The 19,452-nt window shown below is 52.1% G+C and overlaps 8 protein-coding genes across 8 annotated transcripts; 2 read left to right on the forward strand and 6 right to left on the reverse strand.

The window, feature by feature from the left end:
- Positions 1 to 4,589: 4,589 nt before the first annotated feature.
- Positions 4,590 to 5,237, forward strand: MYCGRDRAFT_27860 (uncharacterized protein; the record flags this gene model as incomplete). Its single annotated transcript, XM_003853564.1, has 1 exon — positions 4,590 to 5,237. A coding segment is annotated over one exon (648 nt), but the record flags the coding sequence as incomplete, so codon positions are not given.
- Positions 5,238 to 6,053: 816 nt separating this feature from the next.
- Positions 6,054 to 7,466, reverse strand: GPCR (G-protein coupled receptorG-protein-coupled receptor; the record flags this gene model as incomplete). The annotated part of the gene is made up of 6 exons (XM_003854636.1): positions 6,054 to 6,412; positions 6,458 to 6,811; positions 6,861 to 6,999; positions 7,054 to 7,208; positions 7,269 to 7,355; positions 7,412 to 7,466. Coding segments are annotated over 6 exons (1,149 nt in total), but the record flags the coding sequence as incomplete, so codon positions are not given.
- Positions 7,467 to 8,032: 566 nt separating this feature from the next.
- On the reverse strand, positions 8,033 to 9,795 carry MYCGRDRAFT_56101 (uncharacterized protein; the record flags this gene model as incomplete). Its single annotated transcript, XM_003854635.1, has 3 exons — positions 8,033 to 8,540; positions 8,597 to 9,638; positions 9,696 to 9,795. Coding segments are annotated over 3 exons (1,617 nt in total), but the record flags the coding sequence as incomplete, so codon positions are not given.
- Positions 9,796 to 9,963: 168 nt separating this feature from the next.
- MYCGRDRAFT_108384 (uncharacterized protein) lies at positions 9,964 to 10,600 on the forward strand (the record flags this gene model as incomplete). The annotated part of the gene is made up of 1 exon (XM_003853565.1): positions 9,964 to 10,600. One exon carries the CDS (start codon positions 9,989 to 9,991, stop codon positions 10,598 to 10,600), a length of 612 nt encoding a protein of 203 aa, XP_003853613.1.
- Positions 10,601 to 10,818: 218 nt separating this feature from the next.
- On the reverse strand, positions 10,819 to 11,283 carry MYCGRDRAFT_91293 (uncharacterized protein; the record flags this gene model as incomplete). The annotated part of the gene is made up of 1 exon (XM_003854634.1): positions 10,819 to 11,283. The coding sequence occupies one exon, from the start codon at positions 11,281 to 11,283 to the stop codon at positions 10,819 to 10,821; it is 465 nt and encodes a 154-aa protein (XP_003854682.1).
- Positions 11,284 to 12,196: 913 nt separating this feature from the next.
- MYCGRDRAFT_103523 (uncharacterized protein) lies at positions 12,197 to 13,922 on the reverse strand (the record flags this gene model as incomplete). The annotated part of the gene is made up of 1 exon (XM_003854633.1): positions 12,197 to 13,922. One exon carries the CDS (start codon positions 13,779 to 13,781, stop codon positions 12,912 to 12,914), a length of 870 nt encoding a protein of 289 aa, XP_003854681.1.
- A 1,727-nt stretch (positions 13,923 to 15,649) lies between these two features.
- Positions 15,650 to 16,676, reverse strand: MYCGRDRAFT_103524 (uncharacterized protein; the record flags this gene model as incomplete). Its single annotated transcript, XM_003854632.1, has 1 exon — positions 15,650 to 16,676. One exon carries the CDS (start codon positions 16,504 to 16,506, stop codon positions 15,775 to 15,777), a length of 732 nt encoding a protein of 243 aa, XP_003854680.1.
- Positions 16,677 to 16,907: 231 nt separating this feature from the next.
- Positions 16,908 to 18,883, reverse strand: MYCGRDRAFT_69205 (uncharacterized protein; the record flags this gene model as incomplete). The annotated part of the gene is made up of 1 exon (XM_003854631.1): positions 16,908 to 18,883. One exon carries the CDS (start codon positions 18,881 to 18,883, stop codon positions 17,030 to 17,032), a length of 1,854 nt encoding a protein of 617 aa, XP_003854679.1.
- Positions 18,884 to 19,452: the final 569 nt, after the last annotated feature.

A 19,452-nucleotide genomic window follows, 5' to 3' on the forward strand; every position in this document is an offset into this window, starting at 1 on the left:
CTCGCGGCGTTTGCTAAGGACTCTCCTAAGTTCTGGGACGAGACGACTAAGGACGTTGCAAAGCTAACGAAGTGGATCTCGGGTTATGCTTCTAACCCTCACTTTACTTGCAATCTCCTAGGAATCTCCGCCCTACCCTCGCGATTTAAGGCACTAAAAACTGGCTTTTAGGTCGTAAAGAAGTACGCTCCAGAAGAAAGTCCGCTGCGGAAGTTGGGATTACTAATCTAGAAACCTAAAGCGTTCTTCCGGCGCTTAACAGAGGATAAGCTCTACAAGAAGTACCGTAAGACACCCGAGTCCTAGCCTCGCGACCGAAGCCTTAGCAAAGACCGCCGTTCTGTCTAGCGGTTCCTACGCCAGGAGAGAGAGGAAGATATAGCCGAAGAGGCCAAGAAGTGGAGCCTAACCCGGATTTTACCGGGAGAAAGCTGCCTAAAGCGGGACTTACGAGGAGCCGATCACTTTTTAAAGGCGCCGCAGTCCTTCTAGAAGCGCTTCCTCTAGTATCGGCGTGGAACCTTCTATACCTATAGTTTCTGCGTCTATACGAGCAAATTCATCCGAGGATACGAGACTTGCTACCGGGAAAATAGGACGAGCTAGCTCTCGAGGAAGGAACGACGGGCGAAGCAGAAGATGTATAAGAAAATAGGCACTACAAACACGAAGTTTACCGAGGTAGACTTCCTTCTAAATACAGGATGCTGGGAGCGAGCTAACGAGATCCTCGAGCGAATCTCGACGAAGATTACGAAGGAGGAAGCTGCGAAGGAGGAAGCGGAGGAAGCGGCGGCACAGACCTAGTGCACACTGTCCTAAGTAGGACGTTAAAAGGCTCCGTCCGATGGGTAGGACGTAAAGTGGCTCGGTCCGATAAGTAGGACGTAAAAAGGCTCCGTCCGATGGGTAGGACGTTAAAAGGCTCCGTCCGATAAGTAGGACGTTAAAAGGCTCCGTCCGATGAGTAGGACGTTAAAAGGCTCCGTCCAATGAGTAGGACGTAAAAAGGCTCCGTCCGATAGGTAGGACATAAAGTAGCTCCGTCCGATGGGTAGGACGTAAAGTAGCTCTGTCGACCCGGGACGCAAAAGCGGAGATCATCCCTCGAGGATAAATTAGGCGTTTACCCTATTAAAAAGAAGTCTCTTCCCTCGAGATAAAAGTGGGCGTCCGATCGGTAGGACGTTAAAAGGCTACGCTGCGACGTAGGAGACGTGGGCGACTGGCGAGGCCCGGACTAGCTCCGCACCAGACGATCAACTCTATCCGGAAGGCCCAGCAGTAGATGTAAGGCGTGTACCCTAGATCTGCGGCTGCTTCCTCTTAAAGCCGGGGAGCGGGAGGAAGAAAACTGGTACCTCTACAGAGCAGTAGGAGGCTGGGAGGAATACGAAGGCGACGGCGTAGTAGGGGAGAGGAGTGGACGACGACGATCGCTAGAGGAGGAATTCTAGCCGAAGGGAAGACGGCTCTCCCTAAACCGTTCGGGAAGCACTTGTAGACTAGTGTATAAGCGGCTCGATCGGAATCGAATGTCTCCGATAGTAGATACGCCGGACGGAGGGAGGACAGAGCTCCACCGAACGGTCTTAAAGCGGGATGTTCCCCCTTAACGAGACGGGGTTACAGTTTCGGGCGGATAAGGAGACGCACACCTCGTCCGTCACCTAGGAGGTTTGGAAACCTAAGGTACGATAGACAGTAAGCGATTGCCGGAGCGATATCGTGCGTTGGGATGCGGACTAGCCTATCGGTGGTCTCTCTTTTTGGCGGTTTGGTCAACTCGGGAGATAGTAAAAAGGACACCGTAAAATGTAGTTAGGCTGGGAGTAGCTGCGGTGCTGTGCATCGCGAGGCGCTTTACGTAGGAGCGTAGGTCTGTTTCCTCCCCTCTAAAGACGGCCAAAAGAGCCGGGAGCAAGGGCTTGGATGGGGCTTCAGTTCAGATCAGGTGCAAAGGTAGACTAGCCTATATAAACAAGTACAATGAACCCCTAACCCTAACCCTACCCTAACCCTATACCCTAACCCAAGGGTCACGAATGAGATGGCATATGTCTTGATCGGTCTATATGCGAGTTTGTTAGGAGTCATTGGACTGTTTGAATGTGCTCCTTCTGCAGGTGCGCTCGAATACTTCATAAGTGTGGATCGAAGCTGCCGCATGATGTAGAATACAGGCCCAAGCTATGCACGGTCTACGCTGTGCACGCTCCACACGAGAGCATAGCTTCATTTCTCACACCTCTTTAATAGCCAATTTCTTTACAACTAATAGTTATAATAAGGTGTTTGATAGCTTAAATTTATCGCATTAATTATATCTATTAGCTCTAAGCAGCTTATAACTTCTGCCTTAATGTTATGCGTGTTAGAGGCTAGGAGGATTTAGCTAGCTGTAGACCCCCCCTCCGGTATAAGGACACCTTTAACACGACGATTAACTGCTTTTAAGCTACCTTATCCGCTCTGCGCTGTCTAGCTCTTAGTAGACAACGTGTTGCTTTGCGAGCAGAGGCTTAGAGGTTAGTTTTTAGCTGTAAATTAGCCTGTTTAGTCTCCCTCTAAGCAGCCTTTTGTCTAGCCTTCAGAGCCGCCTTAGCCTATCTATCTGCTATAGCTTATATCCGCTATTTAGCTCTTAATTGCTCGTCCACCTTCTTATTTATTGCTTTACGCTCCTTCCGCTTCTTCTTAGCTACCTTCTTAGCCTCCTTAGCCTTAATTAGTGCCTTGCTAGCTTGTAATTTGGCTAGTAAGAAGAACTAAGCTGCTTAACCTTATAGTAGAGCGAGCAGCGGCTTGCTACGTTGTCGCTTCTGCTTCTCGTTCTTAAAGGACTGCCGCAGGCTATTGCACTCGCTCTTAAGCAGCTAATTCTGCGTCTATATATAGATAAAGATGTTAGTAAGCTTCTAAATCGCCCTATGTTCCTTCTTATTCTCTAGCTTCTTTAACACGCTCCTTATAAGGGCACGAGTCTTACGCTAGTTGTTAGAGATAACAGAGGTGTCTATGTCGGCGGTAGAGGGTCTAGCAGTGCTTAGCCTTAAGTCGTTAGCAGTGCCTAGCCGAGAGCTATTACTAAAGTGCACGTGTTTACCCTCAGTTGCTAGCTCCTTAAGCTTCTTTAGAACGACCGCTGGATCTAATAGATATAGTCTAGTCTTGCGGAAGCTAGAAGCGATATTAGCTAGTATAAAGGCCAGCTTGTAGGCTGGCTAAAACAGTCGGAAGAAGTTACGCTTAGTTACTACTAACAGCCCTTTAGTCTGGTAAATAAAGCGTAACAACTCAGAACTGTAGCGGTTAGCTAATAGGCTAAAGAGACTAACATCGAGAGGTTGTAAGCGGTATGTTAAATAAGGTGGATAGACCGCTACGAAGATGCGATAGTCTATGTAGTACTACAAGAATGCTATGTTTACGTATAAGCTATAGCCGTTAATAACTAACAATCTGTAGCCTCTCTTACTAGCCTTGTCTCTTGTAAACGGCTCGAATACCTTCTTTAGCTAGTAAAGTCTAAGGTTGTAGTTAGTCTAGCTATTCGGTAAGGAAGCAAAGAACGTATAATAGTCGGTATTGTCCGGCTCGAAGTCCTGTAGCTATAAAGACTAAATGTTGCCGGTTACGGCCTTATATATTAATGCCGGAGGTAGGCAAGTGCTATTAGCGCAGATTGTAGCTATAAGGGTAATCTATTTACGACTGCCGTCTTGCATATTGCTAATAAGTAAGCCTAAGAGGTAGTACTTCTTCGTAAAGATCCGGCGTGTCTTTTAAAGCATGCTAATTAGGAAGCCCTTCTCGTCTATATTGTAGGTATTATAAGGCTTAATGTTATACTAATCTATCTTGCTTATAATAAGGTCGTAATACGCCTTAAACTGCCTTGTAGAGTCTGCCTTCTTCCTGCTCTTATCTAGTAGTTTAAGGTATCTCGAATCGATATCCTTCTTGTACCTTTTAACGAACCGTAGTACCTATTTGCGATCTAGAAGGACCTTCGCAATATCGTAAACAAAGGTTAGAACTATTGCTAGAGTCGGTAGAATGCCTCTACGTATAAGGGTGTCGATATAGGCTACGAGGGTGCGTTCTTGTTAGTGTAAGAGAATCGAGTTATTCTCGTCGCGTTAGGCGCGTGAATCGGTTAGCTTGCGCTATCGTCTCGATAAAGTGCTACGGTACACCTAATAGTTCGTCGCGATTTCCTAAATATTCTTTACCTTCGCGTCTGTTAGCTCCTTTAATGCATCGTCTATCGGTGCTATAGTTGTAGTGCATTAATTCGTAGAAGTTTGGTTAAAACCATAGTTTTTGACGTTCTCGAAATTCGAGCGTGCACAGCGTGGACCGTGCACAGCTTGGGCCTGTATTCTAAAGCTTGTGTCACATCGCCACCTCACTTCACTTCAATCTGTTTTCCTCGTCCTTCTTTATCAAAACATCCAACATCTCTTCAACACAAAGAATCCTGCACAATGCCGGACTCGACCTCATTCCTGCCGGATCGTTCATCGGGTCATCTCAATGCCACGAACCAAGACAAAGCCGCGCACATCAAGAAGCCCTACTCAATCGCCATCAAATCCGCGCCAATTACCACCGAACGACTTCCATACGTCCCTTCATCAAACGACCGTCTCCTCGATCCAGGTGTCGCCCGCGCAAACTCAGCTCCCACGCAGGAACATCCTCACGGCACGCAAGGCACCTGGCACGAACAACACAAGAACCAAACCGTCCTCCAACAACACTGCGCCTATTTCGATCCGGACAACGACGGCATCATCTGGCCGCTCGACACATACCGCTCCACTCGCGCATGGGGCTGGAGCATACTCCTCGCAGCCATCGCCGCTTCCATCATTCACTTCGGCCTGTCGTACCCGAGCAACCCATCTTGGATTCCGGACCCTTTCTTTCGAATTTGGACATCTCGCGTACACAAGAATGCTCATGGGAGTGACAGTCTGTCCTACGACAATGAAGGTCGCTTCCGTCCGCAGCTTTTCGAGGACATGTTCTCCAAGTACGACGTGGAGGGCAAAGGAGGGTTGAGCATTGGCGATTTGTTGAGATTCCACAAAGGACAGAGGAATGCGTTCGACTTCTGGGGTTGGAGTGCGACGGCATTGGAGTGGACTGCGGTATATTTGCTGTTGTGGCCGGAGGATGGCATCGTGAGGAAGGAAGATGCTAGGAAGGTGATGGATGGGAGTATCTTCCAGATCAAGGCGGATGAGTATGCTGCTAAGAAGCAAGACAAGGGTGTCACGGGCGCGCAGAGTGGTGGGATGGTGAAGAGCAAATGATGAGTCCGCCCTTGTGGGTTGTGACGGAAGAGGTGACAAGCATCGAAAGCTGCTTCGGCCATGGGTGGATCACGAAGTACCAGAGAAGCTGCAACATTCGCACAGCTTGGCGCAAAAGATTAAAGAGACCATCATGACAGCATTAGATCACAGAGCAGCTTTCAGATCAGCAAAGCCAAAGCAATAAAATCATAGAAATCTTTACGGACCGCATTAGACAATATCATTGAACTTCCTCCTCTGCCTCGATGCTCCAACCTCTTCATCATCACTGCTATTCTCCTCAAACCACGTCGTCGTCTCATGTCTCTTCGCAGCATCGCCCGGCTCCGGAGTCCCTATCGCCGTGGTATCAGAACCTCTCGCGCTGGGCTTCCGGCTATCGGGGGTATCGGGCGCATCAGGCAATAGTCCTGGACCATGTGGAGGATTCGACCGCAAGGGCGAAGAGTTGAAGGAGGACTTCTGTCCTACTCGCGATGCCATGGTATCGTCTTGACCTTCAAAGTCGATCAAGCTCGGCTCGTAGCTCCGCGAAAGGCTGGCTTGAGAGCGTTGCGCATGGCTATCAGGTTGGTAGGGATGCGGCATTGGATTCAGCAGCGTCGGATCGATCTCGTGAGGCGCAGGGTTGTATCTGTCCGATTCGAGCTTCTGTGCGGGCGTCCTTCGCTTCATCGGTACGATTTTGAAGTGGTCTTCCGCCTCGGGTTGTCGGCGACCATGGCGGATGATGTACCACCAGCCTGTGGCCATGGAGGTGCGATACATCGCCAAGAAGATCAGCATTCCATTGATTGCTGCCAGGATGAAGTTCGAGATGAAAGCCTTCTCGTTGAGAAGATTCGGGATGCCTCTGCACTTGTTCGGATCCAGATCATTCAGGATCAGGCAAGTCGCCCACTCCACAAGCCGGCTGTCCTCGGTTCCAGCCATGATGCGCGCCGTCTTAGCATCTTGCGCTGCGAAGATGGATCCGTAAAGCACTGTATCGGCAGAGACAATGAAAGAGAGCAGAATGCTGCGCCATTGGGTCTTCAGCACCACCTTGGTCCTCCTCCATGTCGCCTTGCGGGCGGTGGGAGTGTCTGAGCCACGGCGGGCTACAGTGTTCTCGCCATTCTGAGCCTGACTGCTCACGGCCGGACCAAATCGGCCATGTGTGCCGCTGCGAGTGGTGCCTGGTGCCGGTCCGCCGATCACCTCGCGTAGGTAGATCCAGAGACAGTAGAATGTCGTGGCGAGCTGGAAGATTAGAGCCAGGATGCCGAAGGCCATGAGCCAGCCGAGATAGGTGAGGAATGGGTACTTCTGGCCGGGAAGGCAGGTGTCGCCGAGTCGGAAGGCGACTTCAGTTACGATCATGGAAACGATGAAGAAAATGCTAGGGAGTACCCAGCCGACGAAGCACATGGGCCACATGAGGATGCGCTCGTCCTTGAAGTTCCAGCAGAGGCGGAGATGGATCCAGAGCGACCTTGCGAGGACTACACGATCGTTAGTGACGAAACCTCAAGCTGACGAGCGCACACTGACCCCAAGTGGTCGCAGTGAGAGTCCCCGCAATGAAGAAGCCGCCGCTGAATCCGCACTGCGTGCTTGAGTGCATGTCCCTCGGTGTAATCTCATTGTAGCAAAAATCCGGTCTCGAGGCCAATGGTATCACGAACGCAATCTGTCATTTGAATGTCAGTCATGTCTTCGGCGTGTGCAAAACATCGATACATACGCAAAGAAGACTTAGCCCGACACACAGCCCAATATTGAGGTAATGCCTGTGACTTTGCTTGGCCGGCAAAGCGGCAAAAGTGATGAGTAGCAGCACGAGAGCAATCAAGCTCGGGACATTCAGCCAAAAGGCGACGTCGAGGTTGCGGTTGAACTCTGCGACCAATGGTCAGCTTGAACTACTTCTCAGCCTTTGAGAGAGTAGACACTGCTCACCATTCGTGTATGTCCACTTTTGTTTATTACATGGCAGGCAACAGGTCAGGGTCGAGGTGACGGCACTGCAAAGTCGCCCCGGTAGATCTGCCAGATTTCCGTCAGTGCTTCTTTCCTCCATATGTCGCTCACGCTGTACTCACATCCTCCTGTTGGCGGAAAGTCTGCCGCTGATAGAAATGGTACTGGACACGACATGTTGCCTCCGGGCGAGGAACGTGGTCCACGTTGTCTGTACTGTTCGTCGGGTGTTTCAGTTGCTGAGACGTTGGCCGTATGAAGATGTAACGTGCGGTCGCTACGCTGGAGTATTGACGTCTGGAATGCACCAAGATAGATCTTTGTATCATTTCTTTGTTGTCGCTGAATGGCACTGGAATGAAGACACGCCGCGAATCCCTCGGCACGATTCTTTGTGCTCTATCGTCTGCATCGTGTGGCGTGCTGTCTGTAGGCTTTGATTGCGAAAATACAGCAGCTCACGGCATCTTTGCATCCCGCGAGGCATGCAGCAGACTGGTAAATTCAGCGAGGCGTCACAGCGAAAGCGGTATTCGAAGGTCGTTCATTCGTACATACCACCGTAGTATTCGTGCCAGACGCTGAAGCACATAATCCCGCAGACCCATACCCATGGACATCGTTTTCCTTCGATGCGAAGCAGCTCGCCGGCCGATGCAATAAAACCTCAGCCAAACGCCTATTCGCCTAACGCCCTAATAACATCAAACAGGATACCCATTGAAGCCGATCTTCAGACACCCTCGGTGTCCACTGTGTGCTTCCGTACCCCAATGCCGCTTCCAGCCGACTTCTGCAGCTCGCGCTTCCTCGAATGCAGCTCGACAGTCCGTGGGTAGCTCATCAAGCAGCGAATCTGGTACTGAACTGAGGCCATTCGGACCGGAGGTGGGATCTTCCACGTGCCCATCCGGGCCAGGATAGCCAGCGGCAGAGATCGGCGGCGCTTTGTAGACTGTGTCGACGATTGTGAAATTCCGTGAGATGATCGGAGGAACGTTCGAGAAGATGGACGATTCTTGGGCCTCGTCAGCAGCTGCTGGATCATGAGTTCCATTGGTCTCGCGATGGCCATTCGTCAGACCATTGGTGATTTGTTTCGCTTCAGCTGATGTCGATTCGGGCTGGACCTGTTCCCATCTGGCGTGGGTCGGCTGCATGATCTTCGGAAATAACATCATGTTGGTGTTGGTATCGTACACACCATCGAGATTTGCGTGTCGCAAAGACGTCAGTGTGGTGTTGAAGCGACTGTTCTTCTGGTCAGTTGGCTGCAATTGCATCAATTCGTAGCACTTTGCACATACCTTGCTTCTCTAGCATGCATGAACTGCCAATTCTGCAATGTAATGTTGTTCTTCCGCTTGCCCAAAGACTGCTTTGTGTGCGGCATTGTGCCACCACCCGCCTGCACGCGGTACACCTCGCTTGCACCAAACCATGCGACGTAACGGTTGCGGTTGTAGTCGTCACGTTTGTCCGGCACATGATCATCGGGATCAGCGAGCTCTCCCTCGATCTCTCCATTTGCACGCGCTTCCTCGACCTTGTAGTCGTCGATCACTTTTCTTCCACCAACGATGATCTTCGCGCCAAATTCTCGGAACACGGAGCGGGCAGTAACCACACCAATGTTTCGACCTTTGTAGCTGTTCGGAAGAATCTCCCGTTCGATCAAGTCCTTCTTTTCCTCGTCGCCGACTACCACCTTGAACAGCTTCGGATGCTTCGTGAAGAACAGGTAGCTGTCTCGAAATCCGCAGCATCGAGCAGGCTCCGTGGAAAGCATATAAAGTCTTTCCTCTTTGCCCATGATTGTGAATGTGCGCACACGATATTCTCGACCGCCTTGCAGATGACCTTTGCTGTCCACCTTTTCGTTACCCTCAGGATCGTCGTCCACCTGCGCCTCGTCGTCCACCACATTCAGCACCATGCCATTCTTGTCGGTCACCGTCTGGCGTGCGTCCTCTCGTCTTCCTCCTCTTCCACGACCTCGACCACCTCCCCGACCTCCCCGACCTGGCGGCCGGCCTCTCCTTCGGCGCGGTGTCCCCGACTCGCTGCCATCGTCTCCAGGTTCAGGAGTGTCTGCGTGTTGTACGCGCGTTCGCGGTCGCCCAGCTCGCCCTCTTCGTCGTGGGATGGTGGTAATTTGTGGTTGCGCATCATCGTCGTCTTCATCATCGTCGTCGTCGGCCATGGGTGTAGCAGCTTCGTCGTCCTCCCCGTCCGGATCCAACTCTTCCTGAGGCGTCGCATCGCGCACGTCCTCCACATCCATCTCCACATCGGCGTCCGCCATTTCTTCGTCAGATGCGTCGGCAACGGGTAATGATTTGGGAGTTCCTGTACATTGGGACATTAGTTTTGAGGGACGGCCAGTGAGTGTTCGGCGCGCATTACGGGTGTTTGTGAGGGCTAGCCGCGTGCTGCTTTTGCGGCCACCTCTATTTTTCTTAGTGAAAGGCATCGCTATTCGCGGCGGCAGCGGAGGTGCCGGGGTCGTGATCAATGGGAGTGCTTCTTGAGCTAGGATCTACAGCAGGAGCTCAGAGGAAGACGAGAGCGACGCGACTGCCAAGCTTTTCACATGACTCGCGTAACAACTCAATGACCTCTTCACGAACCTTTGGCGACTTCAGTTCGCCTTTTGTGCACATCCGACGATATGAACAAGTCAAGAATTCTAGCTGAGCATGCCTGAATCGAAGTCGAGATGGCCGCTGGTGTGGATCGACTGCGAGATGACTGGCCTCAACGACACGAAGGACAGCATCATGTCCCTAGCATGCTTCATCACGGACTACGATCTCAACGTGCTTGACGAGACTGGCTACGAAGCCGTCATTCACCACTCACAGGAACAGCTGGATGCCATGGGAGAGTGGTGCACGAGCCACCATGGCTCTTCGGGATTGACAAAGGCGTGTCTGGACTCGTCAACAACAGCAGAGCAAGCTGCCGAAGAACTCCTTCAGTACATTCAGAAGTACGCTCCAGAGAGGAAGAAAGCGCTTCTGGCTGGCAACACTGTACATGCCGATAAGATGTTCCTCGCTAAGGAGCCCTGGAGGAAAGTTATTTCGCACCTGCATCACAGGATTCTGGATGTATCGGCGATCAAAGAAGCAGCAAAGCGATGGGCACCCGAGGAATTGATCAAGCAAAGTCCGTCGAAACAAGGACTACACGAGGCGAAAGCCGATATTCTGGAGAGTATTGAGGAGGCACGATTCTACAAGCGAGTGTTCTTTCAAAACCCTGCCGAGGTTGAGAGTGAGCAGTCGAAACTTCCAAAGTGGCCGTGATGAGGCGTGGAGGATGCGACTCTGGCACGAGGTCGATTTGCTGACACTCGAGCGGATATGTGCAGACGTCAGGTGAAGGCTTTCCTGATTTTGACTAATGACGCTATACATCGAGTTCCAGTCACAGGAACAAAATGAGATTATTGATGGGAAAGAGAAGAGTTTCTTTCATGTGTCGAACTATGGCGCCTCATGGCTTTTGGGACCTCCAATCGAGATCATCGCCGACATAACCACTCTATGATCTTGCCTTCCCGCTCCAGTTGGTCAAGAACAGTGTAATCATACCCATTTTGATCCACCGCCACCAAGATTGCGTCGAATGTCCGCAATCCCTCGACTCCCCACATGGCATCCTCGAGCTGCGGAATGAACGACATCGCATCTCTCTCCACCAAGGGATCCGCGAACTCAACGTACACATCGTGCTCGCTGAGCAAGTGTACCGCAAGAGCCTTCCCAGGCGAGTGTGAGAGATCTGATTGCCCCCGATCCGAACCCATGCCCACAACGAGGACTTTCGGTCTTTGACTGTGATCTTTTGCGCGGAGCGTCTTCATGATGCGGTCGCCGATCCGCGCGGCTTGCTCCTGCATTTGAATGGTGGAGGATTTCAAAGACGGGTAGTCCGCACCGAAGAGCAGGCAGTATGATTTCACGAAACCTTCAGTATCCACCGACATCAAGCAAAGAGAAAGCTATCCATCTGAACTGCTTTGTCTCCGGCTTCTGCCGCTTCTCATGCACGAGTTTCTTTGTGCCGCCACTGGTCTTGCTGGAAAGCCCTCGGCAAACCTCGGACATCTCCTTGGCCAAAGCAATGCACATCATGAGCTTAGGGTTCTCACGGCTCATCGCCGCCACCTCGCACTTGAGCAGCGTGATGAGGACCCAGAACGAGAGGGAGACAAGCTCCCGAAATTGAGAGAAAATAGCGCCATCAGCAATTCTGCATCGCTTCGTTGTTCCTTGCCGGCCGGTTCAGTCAAGCAGCATGACAGAGGTGAGGCATTTTGTCCTGGCCGATGCGCTCGCGGTGCTCATAACCAGCTCATAACCAGGCTCTTCACACTTCCTGTCAAATACCCCTGCCCATGTCGGATTTGCGACTTGTGGGTGGCGAGTAACGGCATTCCATTGCAGGCAAGCGTCTTCCTCTTATTTGCTGTGAGACTAGACGGACTGTCTCCCGGCGCTGGGCCTTCGTCATCCTCCAAGAAGGCTATGCCCACTCATTGGGCCGTTCAGATGATGCTGTGTTTGTTGCTCTCACTGGTATCGAGCATCCTATCCGTCCAGGCTCAGAGCAATTATTCCAAAACCCACTTACTCCCGGAAACTTCTGGACCACAACAACAACCAGCCGGGAATGCGCTCTGGACTATTGGTGAGGTGTACAAGGTCCAGTGGCTGACGACATTTATATCCTACAAACTCGACATGTGGCAGCGAAGAATCCGGCCAAGCTGCGGGTATCGTCTGACGACCGTGCAAAGTAAGTCGCTGTCGGCAATCAGGAACGCTACAAGGCAATACTGACACCATCCTGAGCTTACGATGGCAAGACTGCGCAAAGCCGACATTCGACTGGAGCGCTCAGCTCTACGGCTCGAACCTGACATGTTCGCCAATTGACTTTTTCCGGATCTATCCGGGGATCGAGAGGTCGATGTCGTCCCATGACGTCAACTTGATGGAGACCACATCTACGTCTGAGGAAGCTACGAGCACGGGACATCCTGCAGAGACCTCTGTAGTCAATACTGCTACGGCGGTCTCTACATCAGAGGCCAACGCCGGGACGCCCAGCGCCATGTGGACACAGCCGCCAGACGATGCCAACGCCGAAGGCAGCGAACCTGAGGTGCATCTTATGATCGGACTTGGTGTCGGCGTTGGCGCTGGTGCGATTTTGACCGTGCTCGCCGTTGTGTTCTTCAGCTTAAGGGGCTCTCGCCGGCGGAAAGGGAACCCGGCCGCCACTCAGGACGATCATCTCCTGCTCTTCCTTGAACCGAAATCGGACGCTTTCAGGACCGCAAATGTACCAGTCCTCCGCTCTGCGAGATGCCTATATTACAGGAGAGCTCCGGCAGACCGCTGTCGCCCGTGGACATCGGTTCAGGTTCATAGATGATGGTTTCACTGTTACAGACAGTCAAGTGGCAAAGCTCTCATCTGCTCATCAAGGATCAAAAAGATTTCGGCCAGGCTCTGGCATAGTTTCTGAATTTGGCAAAGACTACTTGATGTTCTTCCGGGCAGCTGAGGATTGGCCAGCACAAGTGCCAGTCGACCCCTCTCACCAAGACTACAAGGCACTCGCTTTCCGCTCCTCGCTCAGACGGACCTGCTCAGCGTGGACCTTGGCACAGCTGGCTCCTGGGCGCTCCACGGAAAGGAACAAATCATGGATACCCCAGGCTTCGTTCACCTTGCGTTCACTGTCGCAGATACGAACGTGCTCGTGGGTCTGCCAGAAAGTCTTCAGGTACGCCCATACTGTCCAGCATGCTCGAGCGTCATGGGAACACTCGTCCCACTGCACGCCCGAGTACTGCTGCTTGAAGCAAAAGGCGTCCCTCGCGATCTTGCTGCTTTGCTCGGCGCCGATGTGCAGTGCCGGCTGGCGGAGACGACAGCGTCCAAGGAACGTGAATTGCCAATTATAGAATGGAGCGAAGGAGAACGTATCGAATTGGATAGCGGATTCGCCCTCAAACTGCTCTGCGTCCAGGATAAGAAAGCCGAGCGAGGTCAGAAACATCTTGGAATACTCCGTCAGAGCGGGATCCTGGACAGAGATGACGATTTCTTGTCCTTCTGGGAGCCGAGACTGAAGATGGGCGACAATGTCCTGGAATACTGCCAGCTGGAAGAGCTGATGAGGCAATTTCTTGAATGTCTTTGGATCGTCGTGGAATATCTCACCAATCGCCATCAACACAGCGTTCCGGATGGAAAACCCTCCTGGTGGTGCCTTGAAGTTGAGTATGGCGATCAGATCGCGGCGGGTTTCAGTTGCCAGCCACCTTTGCTGCTGTTCGGCGTACAAAGCAGTTGCGGTTGCCAGGAAATCCGGAGTATTCCAGCGACCGCCTTCTTGAGATTCTGGACCCAGTACTTCGGCACACGGACAAATATGGTTCCAACTCGCATCCGGTGTTAAAGTGGTGGCCATGATTCTTGTGAGTGCGGGATGATATAGGTGGGCTATCAGTCAATGATAGTCGAGATTTCTGATAGGAACCTGAAGAGGATGCGTGGAGCTTCCACGACAGTAGGTATATTGAATTTTGCAGACAAAGGCATCGTCTTAGTAAACCTTTGTCAACAAGCGCCTGGTGTCGTTATAGCTATTTTAACAATGGCGTTGGGAAGATATTGAATATAGAGCTCACGACAAAGAACTTGTGCAGATCGACGCCTGATTGTCTCGAGGCAACAAAGAATTCGTCGGCGGAAGAGGTGCAAGAACAGGCAGGACTCCGCAGCGTATGTCGTAAACAGGCAGCATCATTTCAAGTCGAGAAAGCATGGCTCCGGTGAGAGACTCGACGATCCCGCCTTATCAAGACGAAGTGCAGGTGTCCATTCAAAGAGGACCTTGGAACGATAGACGAAAGGTGGATGTACGATGAAGACAAGTACGGATCATTCCATTGCATACAATTTGCGTCGAGGTAGCACTGACCGAACACAAAGCCATCGCCACAGCCCTTGGGCAGTTCAGGCGAAGGCACGCCAGGCACATAACAACAAAAAAAGTGGCCATTAAGGACGAGCCCAGGATATAGACGACAAGCAAGCACGGGTATGAAGGAATGTTGGACTGATCGTGGTTATGAAGGGTAGAACGTAAGGCGAAGACAGCACATGGTTGCTAAGATATGACGGACGACTGTGAAGCAGTGTTGTCTCTCTGACAGCAGATTTGACCGCAGCGCTACATTTCCAACCAGCAGATTACTGGTCGTTTCCTCTCGCTTGAGCTACCTGCCGGTCTATCTCGAGCAAGGCTCTCGCACAACTGGCGCCATGTCTTTCCACAGAGAGGTACAATTGACAAATCCCCGCAGCCTGCGTGTACTTCTCTTCGGTGTCGCAAATTCGGAAAGTCTCATGCGTCATCTTGAACGTCCTGAGCATTGCCCACATTTTCCAGTCCCGTCGAACCCTTCGCGGAACTTGATCGAGCTCTACAGCCGGTCCACGAGCCTCGTTGCCGTACGCATTGACACCCTCTATCCAAGCGCTGCGGGACAGCGCCGTATCGAACGATATCCCAATAGCCAGGACTGGCTGCCTTATGCGGCACCGTCCAAGGTACGTGTAATCAAAGGCATAGCCCGGAGCGAAGGAGAATGTGTCGACTGCGATGAGGTCTTCGGCGTGAGGTCTGTGCAGAACCGCGATGCTGAGCGATTCGAGGAATGTTTGAGAGCGAGTCGTCAATACGGGATCTTGAACATAAAGCCGAATGCGCAGGCGCAGAGGAAGCTGATGTTGCACTAGAAAGAAACGTCAGCTTGTTAACATCAGAAGGGTCTTGGGTCGAATTCGGCGTACAATGGTCTACAATGTCCATGAAGCAGGCGAGCTGGAAAAGCTGCCTTGGTGTGTTGCGGAGATCAATGGGATTGTCGCTGAATATTGCGCCAACGGCAAGGCAGACTGCATTGCGGATATGCCAGCCCTGCGGTGGTGCTTTTGCATCCAGCGTGGAGAGTAGATCTGTTCGTGCTTTGCAGTTCAACCAACGCTGCTGCTGTTCAGCATATAAGTCAGTTGCAATATGGAGAAAGTCTGCCCGATCCCAGCGGCTTGCGCTTCCGTCGTCTTCGTTGAGGATAGGGTGTTGTGAAGTACATTGACCGCGAGGCCAGCTTCTGTCTGGTTGCAATGTGCTATCCATCTTTGGATGGCAGGGTTTGGGGCAAGGGATAGTCAATATCAGTTCGATGGTATGCTGGGGTCTGAGCAACGAGTTCGCCTACTTACTTATCCGGAAGCTGACAGTACCATCAGCACCGGACAATGGAGGCCTTTCCAAGAAATTTGCATTGATGCGATAAAGAGACCAGGCGTATGGGTCGAACACAAAGCCAATGACAAAGGCAGCAGGGAGATCAAAGAGTATGTGGTCCCGCGACCCAATCATCGGAGCATCCACTCTACTGATCATTCTCCAACCAAGGCTTGCAAGCATCATGCAGCGCCTTCAACTGCGGCTCCAATGCAACAATCCGCTCATACAGCCCGCCTCCCAACTTCGAGACGCACTCCACCAGAGCCGCCAGCACAAAGTCCGCATAGCAGACCTGGCTACCCAACACAAACGGGCCGTCGTCTTTCTTGTTCTGCTGCATGAACTCTCCCATAGCCTTGAAGCCGGGCTCGGCTGTTTTCCAAGCCTTCTCTCCTCCCTCACGCTCCTCGTATTCTTCCATGGTGCAGCCGAAAGCAGCTTCTTTGCCTTTCTTCCACTCCTCTACGTAAGATTCGAGGATGATCGCCCGTCCGATTTGAGCGTAGATGACGGGCATGAGTGGGCCCAGGGAACGTCCGACTAGAGGTCCGAGTTGGTTATGGAGGTTGTTCTCGAGATGTAGAGAGGGCTGGGGAACATGCTTCTCCAGAACAGGAGCGATGGCCGCAGAATCCATGACGCCCGTCCCGTCTGTTTGTTTGATAGCTGGCACGGTGTACTTGACAGGTGTCGGTGTGATCCCAAGGGCGGAGAGAGTAGGTTCAATTTCGGCATGCTTCAACCATTCGGTCTGGTACGGGATCTTCTTGTAGTTCAAGACCAGGCGTGTCTTCCAGACGTTGGGTGACCAGCATCGGTAAGGCTGCCCGGCTGCGGTTTTACAAGGAAGGTCGTAGAGAATGATTTTGGACGACATGATGTTGTTGTTGTTCTCGGTGTTGCTGAAGGAGGAAGTGAAGGTTGTGGTTTGGATGCGGAAGATGACAGCACCACGGCCGACCTTATAGGCAGCAAAGAGACGGGATTATCAACCGTCTGTTTATGTCGTGGCGCCTGATTGGACGTAGGCGCAAACGAGGATACGTTTCCTGTATGCCGGTGGTATGCCACGAAGAACGACACTTCCCAGAGCGAAGCCCAAGCTGAACGTAAGATGAGGTTCAGCCATTCTTTGTCAGCCCAATCCTTCGGTCTAGACTCCTCGGCCGATCGACATTGTTTCGAATAACCTTCGGCCGACTCGCTCGTCCAATCTGGAGTTTCGGTACATGCATCGTTACGGGGTTCTTGGAAGGCCATCAAAAGTCCGGTGTGGCTTGCCACTGATAGCGTAGAGCAGATCGATTGAGGACGTCGACAAAGCTGTACGTACAATAACCTATAACGCTGATCCATCAAAACGCCGTCATGTCTTCGTAACTTCTTGCTGCGCGGTCTCATTACTCATCCCTCTTACACGGCCAATTGTCCTGCACCCAATCTCTCAGCACATCAGTGAGAGTCTTGCCATCTATCGCGACTTGTGTATCCGACTTCTGGCGTTTCTCGCCCAGGTACTCCAGAGCCAGCAGGACCCAGTCTTCCACGAATGCATTGTAGACCAGGTCGACCTTATCCGGCTCGTCTGCGATCGAGACGCCGGCTGTCGAGGTGATATTCGCACCAATGCAGTTCGGCACATCGTAGAACTTGATCGCTTGATGGATTGTGTCGTCGCCGTCGGTGCCGGCGTCGTCGGTGGTCGTGTAGCCGGGGACCTGGGGGTTCTTGCTATCGCCGCTTCCCCCGAGGACGGTCTGCCCATTGCTTGGATACATATCCTGTGATTGTGCCTTTGCTGCTTCAGATCGACTCAGAACGCTTGCTGGTACGAAAGGAGGCGAGAGATCCTCAAGTCCATTGGTCGCCGATGCTGATAGGTCAGATAGCAAGATTCTGTTCTCGCTGTTCAAAATCCGCAGCACCTGGCTAGCAGCTTTGTACGGAACATCCTTGATGGTCCGGAAGCCGCTCGTGAATGGCGAGATCAAGAATGTGGAGTCGATCGTGAAAGGCCCCTTGAAGATGTCGAACCGCAGTGCTCCTGTGTTTGTAATGACGATCGATGGATTCTTGGTGTTGTTGAATGATCCTGGAATCACCTCCTTCTCGACCAAAGTCAACAAACTGTCGTCGGATGGGTACGGAGCACGACTGATCCAATAGTCTTGTGGCGCACAGCCAAAAGCGTGGTCCAGTTTGAGCTCTTTCCTGGCCGCAGCAATCGACTTGGAAACATTGCGACCCAGATCCGTATCGAAAGTGCTTTTGTTCGTCCTGGAATGGCTGTGCAGAGAGTACAGGTTGTTGTCAATGTACATTCTGCGGTATGTCGGTGTCGCATCCGCGGAGATCTCGCTCTTCTTGCCCGTGCTTAGACCGGAGATTGACATGAAACCCAGCGTCTCCATGTATCGACCGCTCTCAATACCCCACGCCTTCTTGTCGAACTTGCGGTAATCTCTGATATGTGTGTGTCCGCCGAAGAACGCAATAGGTGTATCCCAGTTGGCACCACGAATAGCCTTGTAGACTGCATCATACTCTGGGGTCTCTTTCACAGGAACATGGCCGGCCACAACGAAGAGATCAACATCCTTGTCCTTGATCGCGTCCTTGAACCACTGCTCTTTGATTGTTTCCTCTACCGGCTGTACGATGGTGTTGTTGGCGTTTCCCTTGAAGTTGAAGAGAAATCCGAAGGCCGCGATCCGGATTCCTTGATTCTTGGTCGTGAATTTCCGAAATCGCTGTCCCAGAGCTACGCGCTCTCCCGTCTTGGGATGGTAGATGTCCAAATTGCTTGCAATGTACGAGTTCTTAAAGTCCGGCACCACCGACTCGTACTCACGGATGCTGGTGTTCTTCAGATAAAGCTCATGGTTGCCCACCGTCACGATGTCGATGCTCTGCTGCTTCACAATATCCAATGCGTATTTTCCCTTTGGATCGCTCGCATCGTAGAGGCCGTTACCTTCTACGCGGTCGCCCGTATCGACGAGCAGAAGGTCGCTGCCTTCATCGTCCGCTCGTTTGTGTAGATGGTGCGCGAAGGAGATGTAGTCGCCCCAGTCGGCCGAGTATTGTGCCTCTTGTAGATGTCCGCCGTGCCAACCGTGTGTGTCTGTGGTGTGTAGGAAGTTGAGCTTGCCCCAGGGTAGCTCGCGGAGTGGCGCTGCGATCGGTGATGGTGCGGAGGGTTGTTCGGCGATGGCGAGGGAGGAAACGGCCAAGAATAGCGCGAAGAATGTCATGATCAGGTCGTGGTTGAGATGATGGTTCACAGACAGAGAGGGAGCGAGCTGGAAAGCTACCGGGATCGGAGGTGTACCGTACCTGCGTTGTCTCACGTGAATGAAGCTGGAGCTCCGAAGCTCGAGCTCTCTTCGCGACGTCATGAGGGGAGCTTCAAGTAAATGTCTTGAGTGAACATCTAGTCGACCGGCACAACTTGTCTACCCCTTCTCATGCATCTATATATGGATGAGGTGTATCGTCAACGCTGTGGATGACCTCGCCGTCACCCAATTGACCTTCCGCCCTACTATTCCGAAGCAAGTCTTAGGGTTAGGGTTCGGGCATCGCTCGAAGACAAACTGGAACGGTGCAATGCCTTGTCATTGAGCATTCGACGATGCAGTGCTGATCGTGCATGAGTCTCCTAATGCGCCTCATTCGTTGCCTGATCGAATGGAACCTCATGGCCGCATTGAGCTACATTCAACGACACGTTTTCTGTGGTGGCTCTTGGCGTGGAGCTTGAGTCCCCCAACCACACCGAGCATGTCCACTTTCGACTCCAAGCATATGAGACGTGCTCGAG

The sequence above is a fragment of the Zymoseptoria tritici genome, chromosome 3 (assembly GCF_000219625.1).
Source record: "Zymoseptoria tritici IPO323 chromosome 3, whole genome shotgun sequence".
Lineage (NCBI taxonomy): Eukaryota > Fungi > Ascomycota > Dothideomycetes > Mycosphaerellales > Mycosphaerellaceae > Zymoseptoria > Zymoseptoria tritici.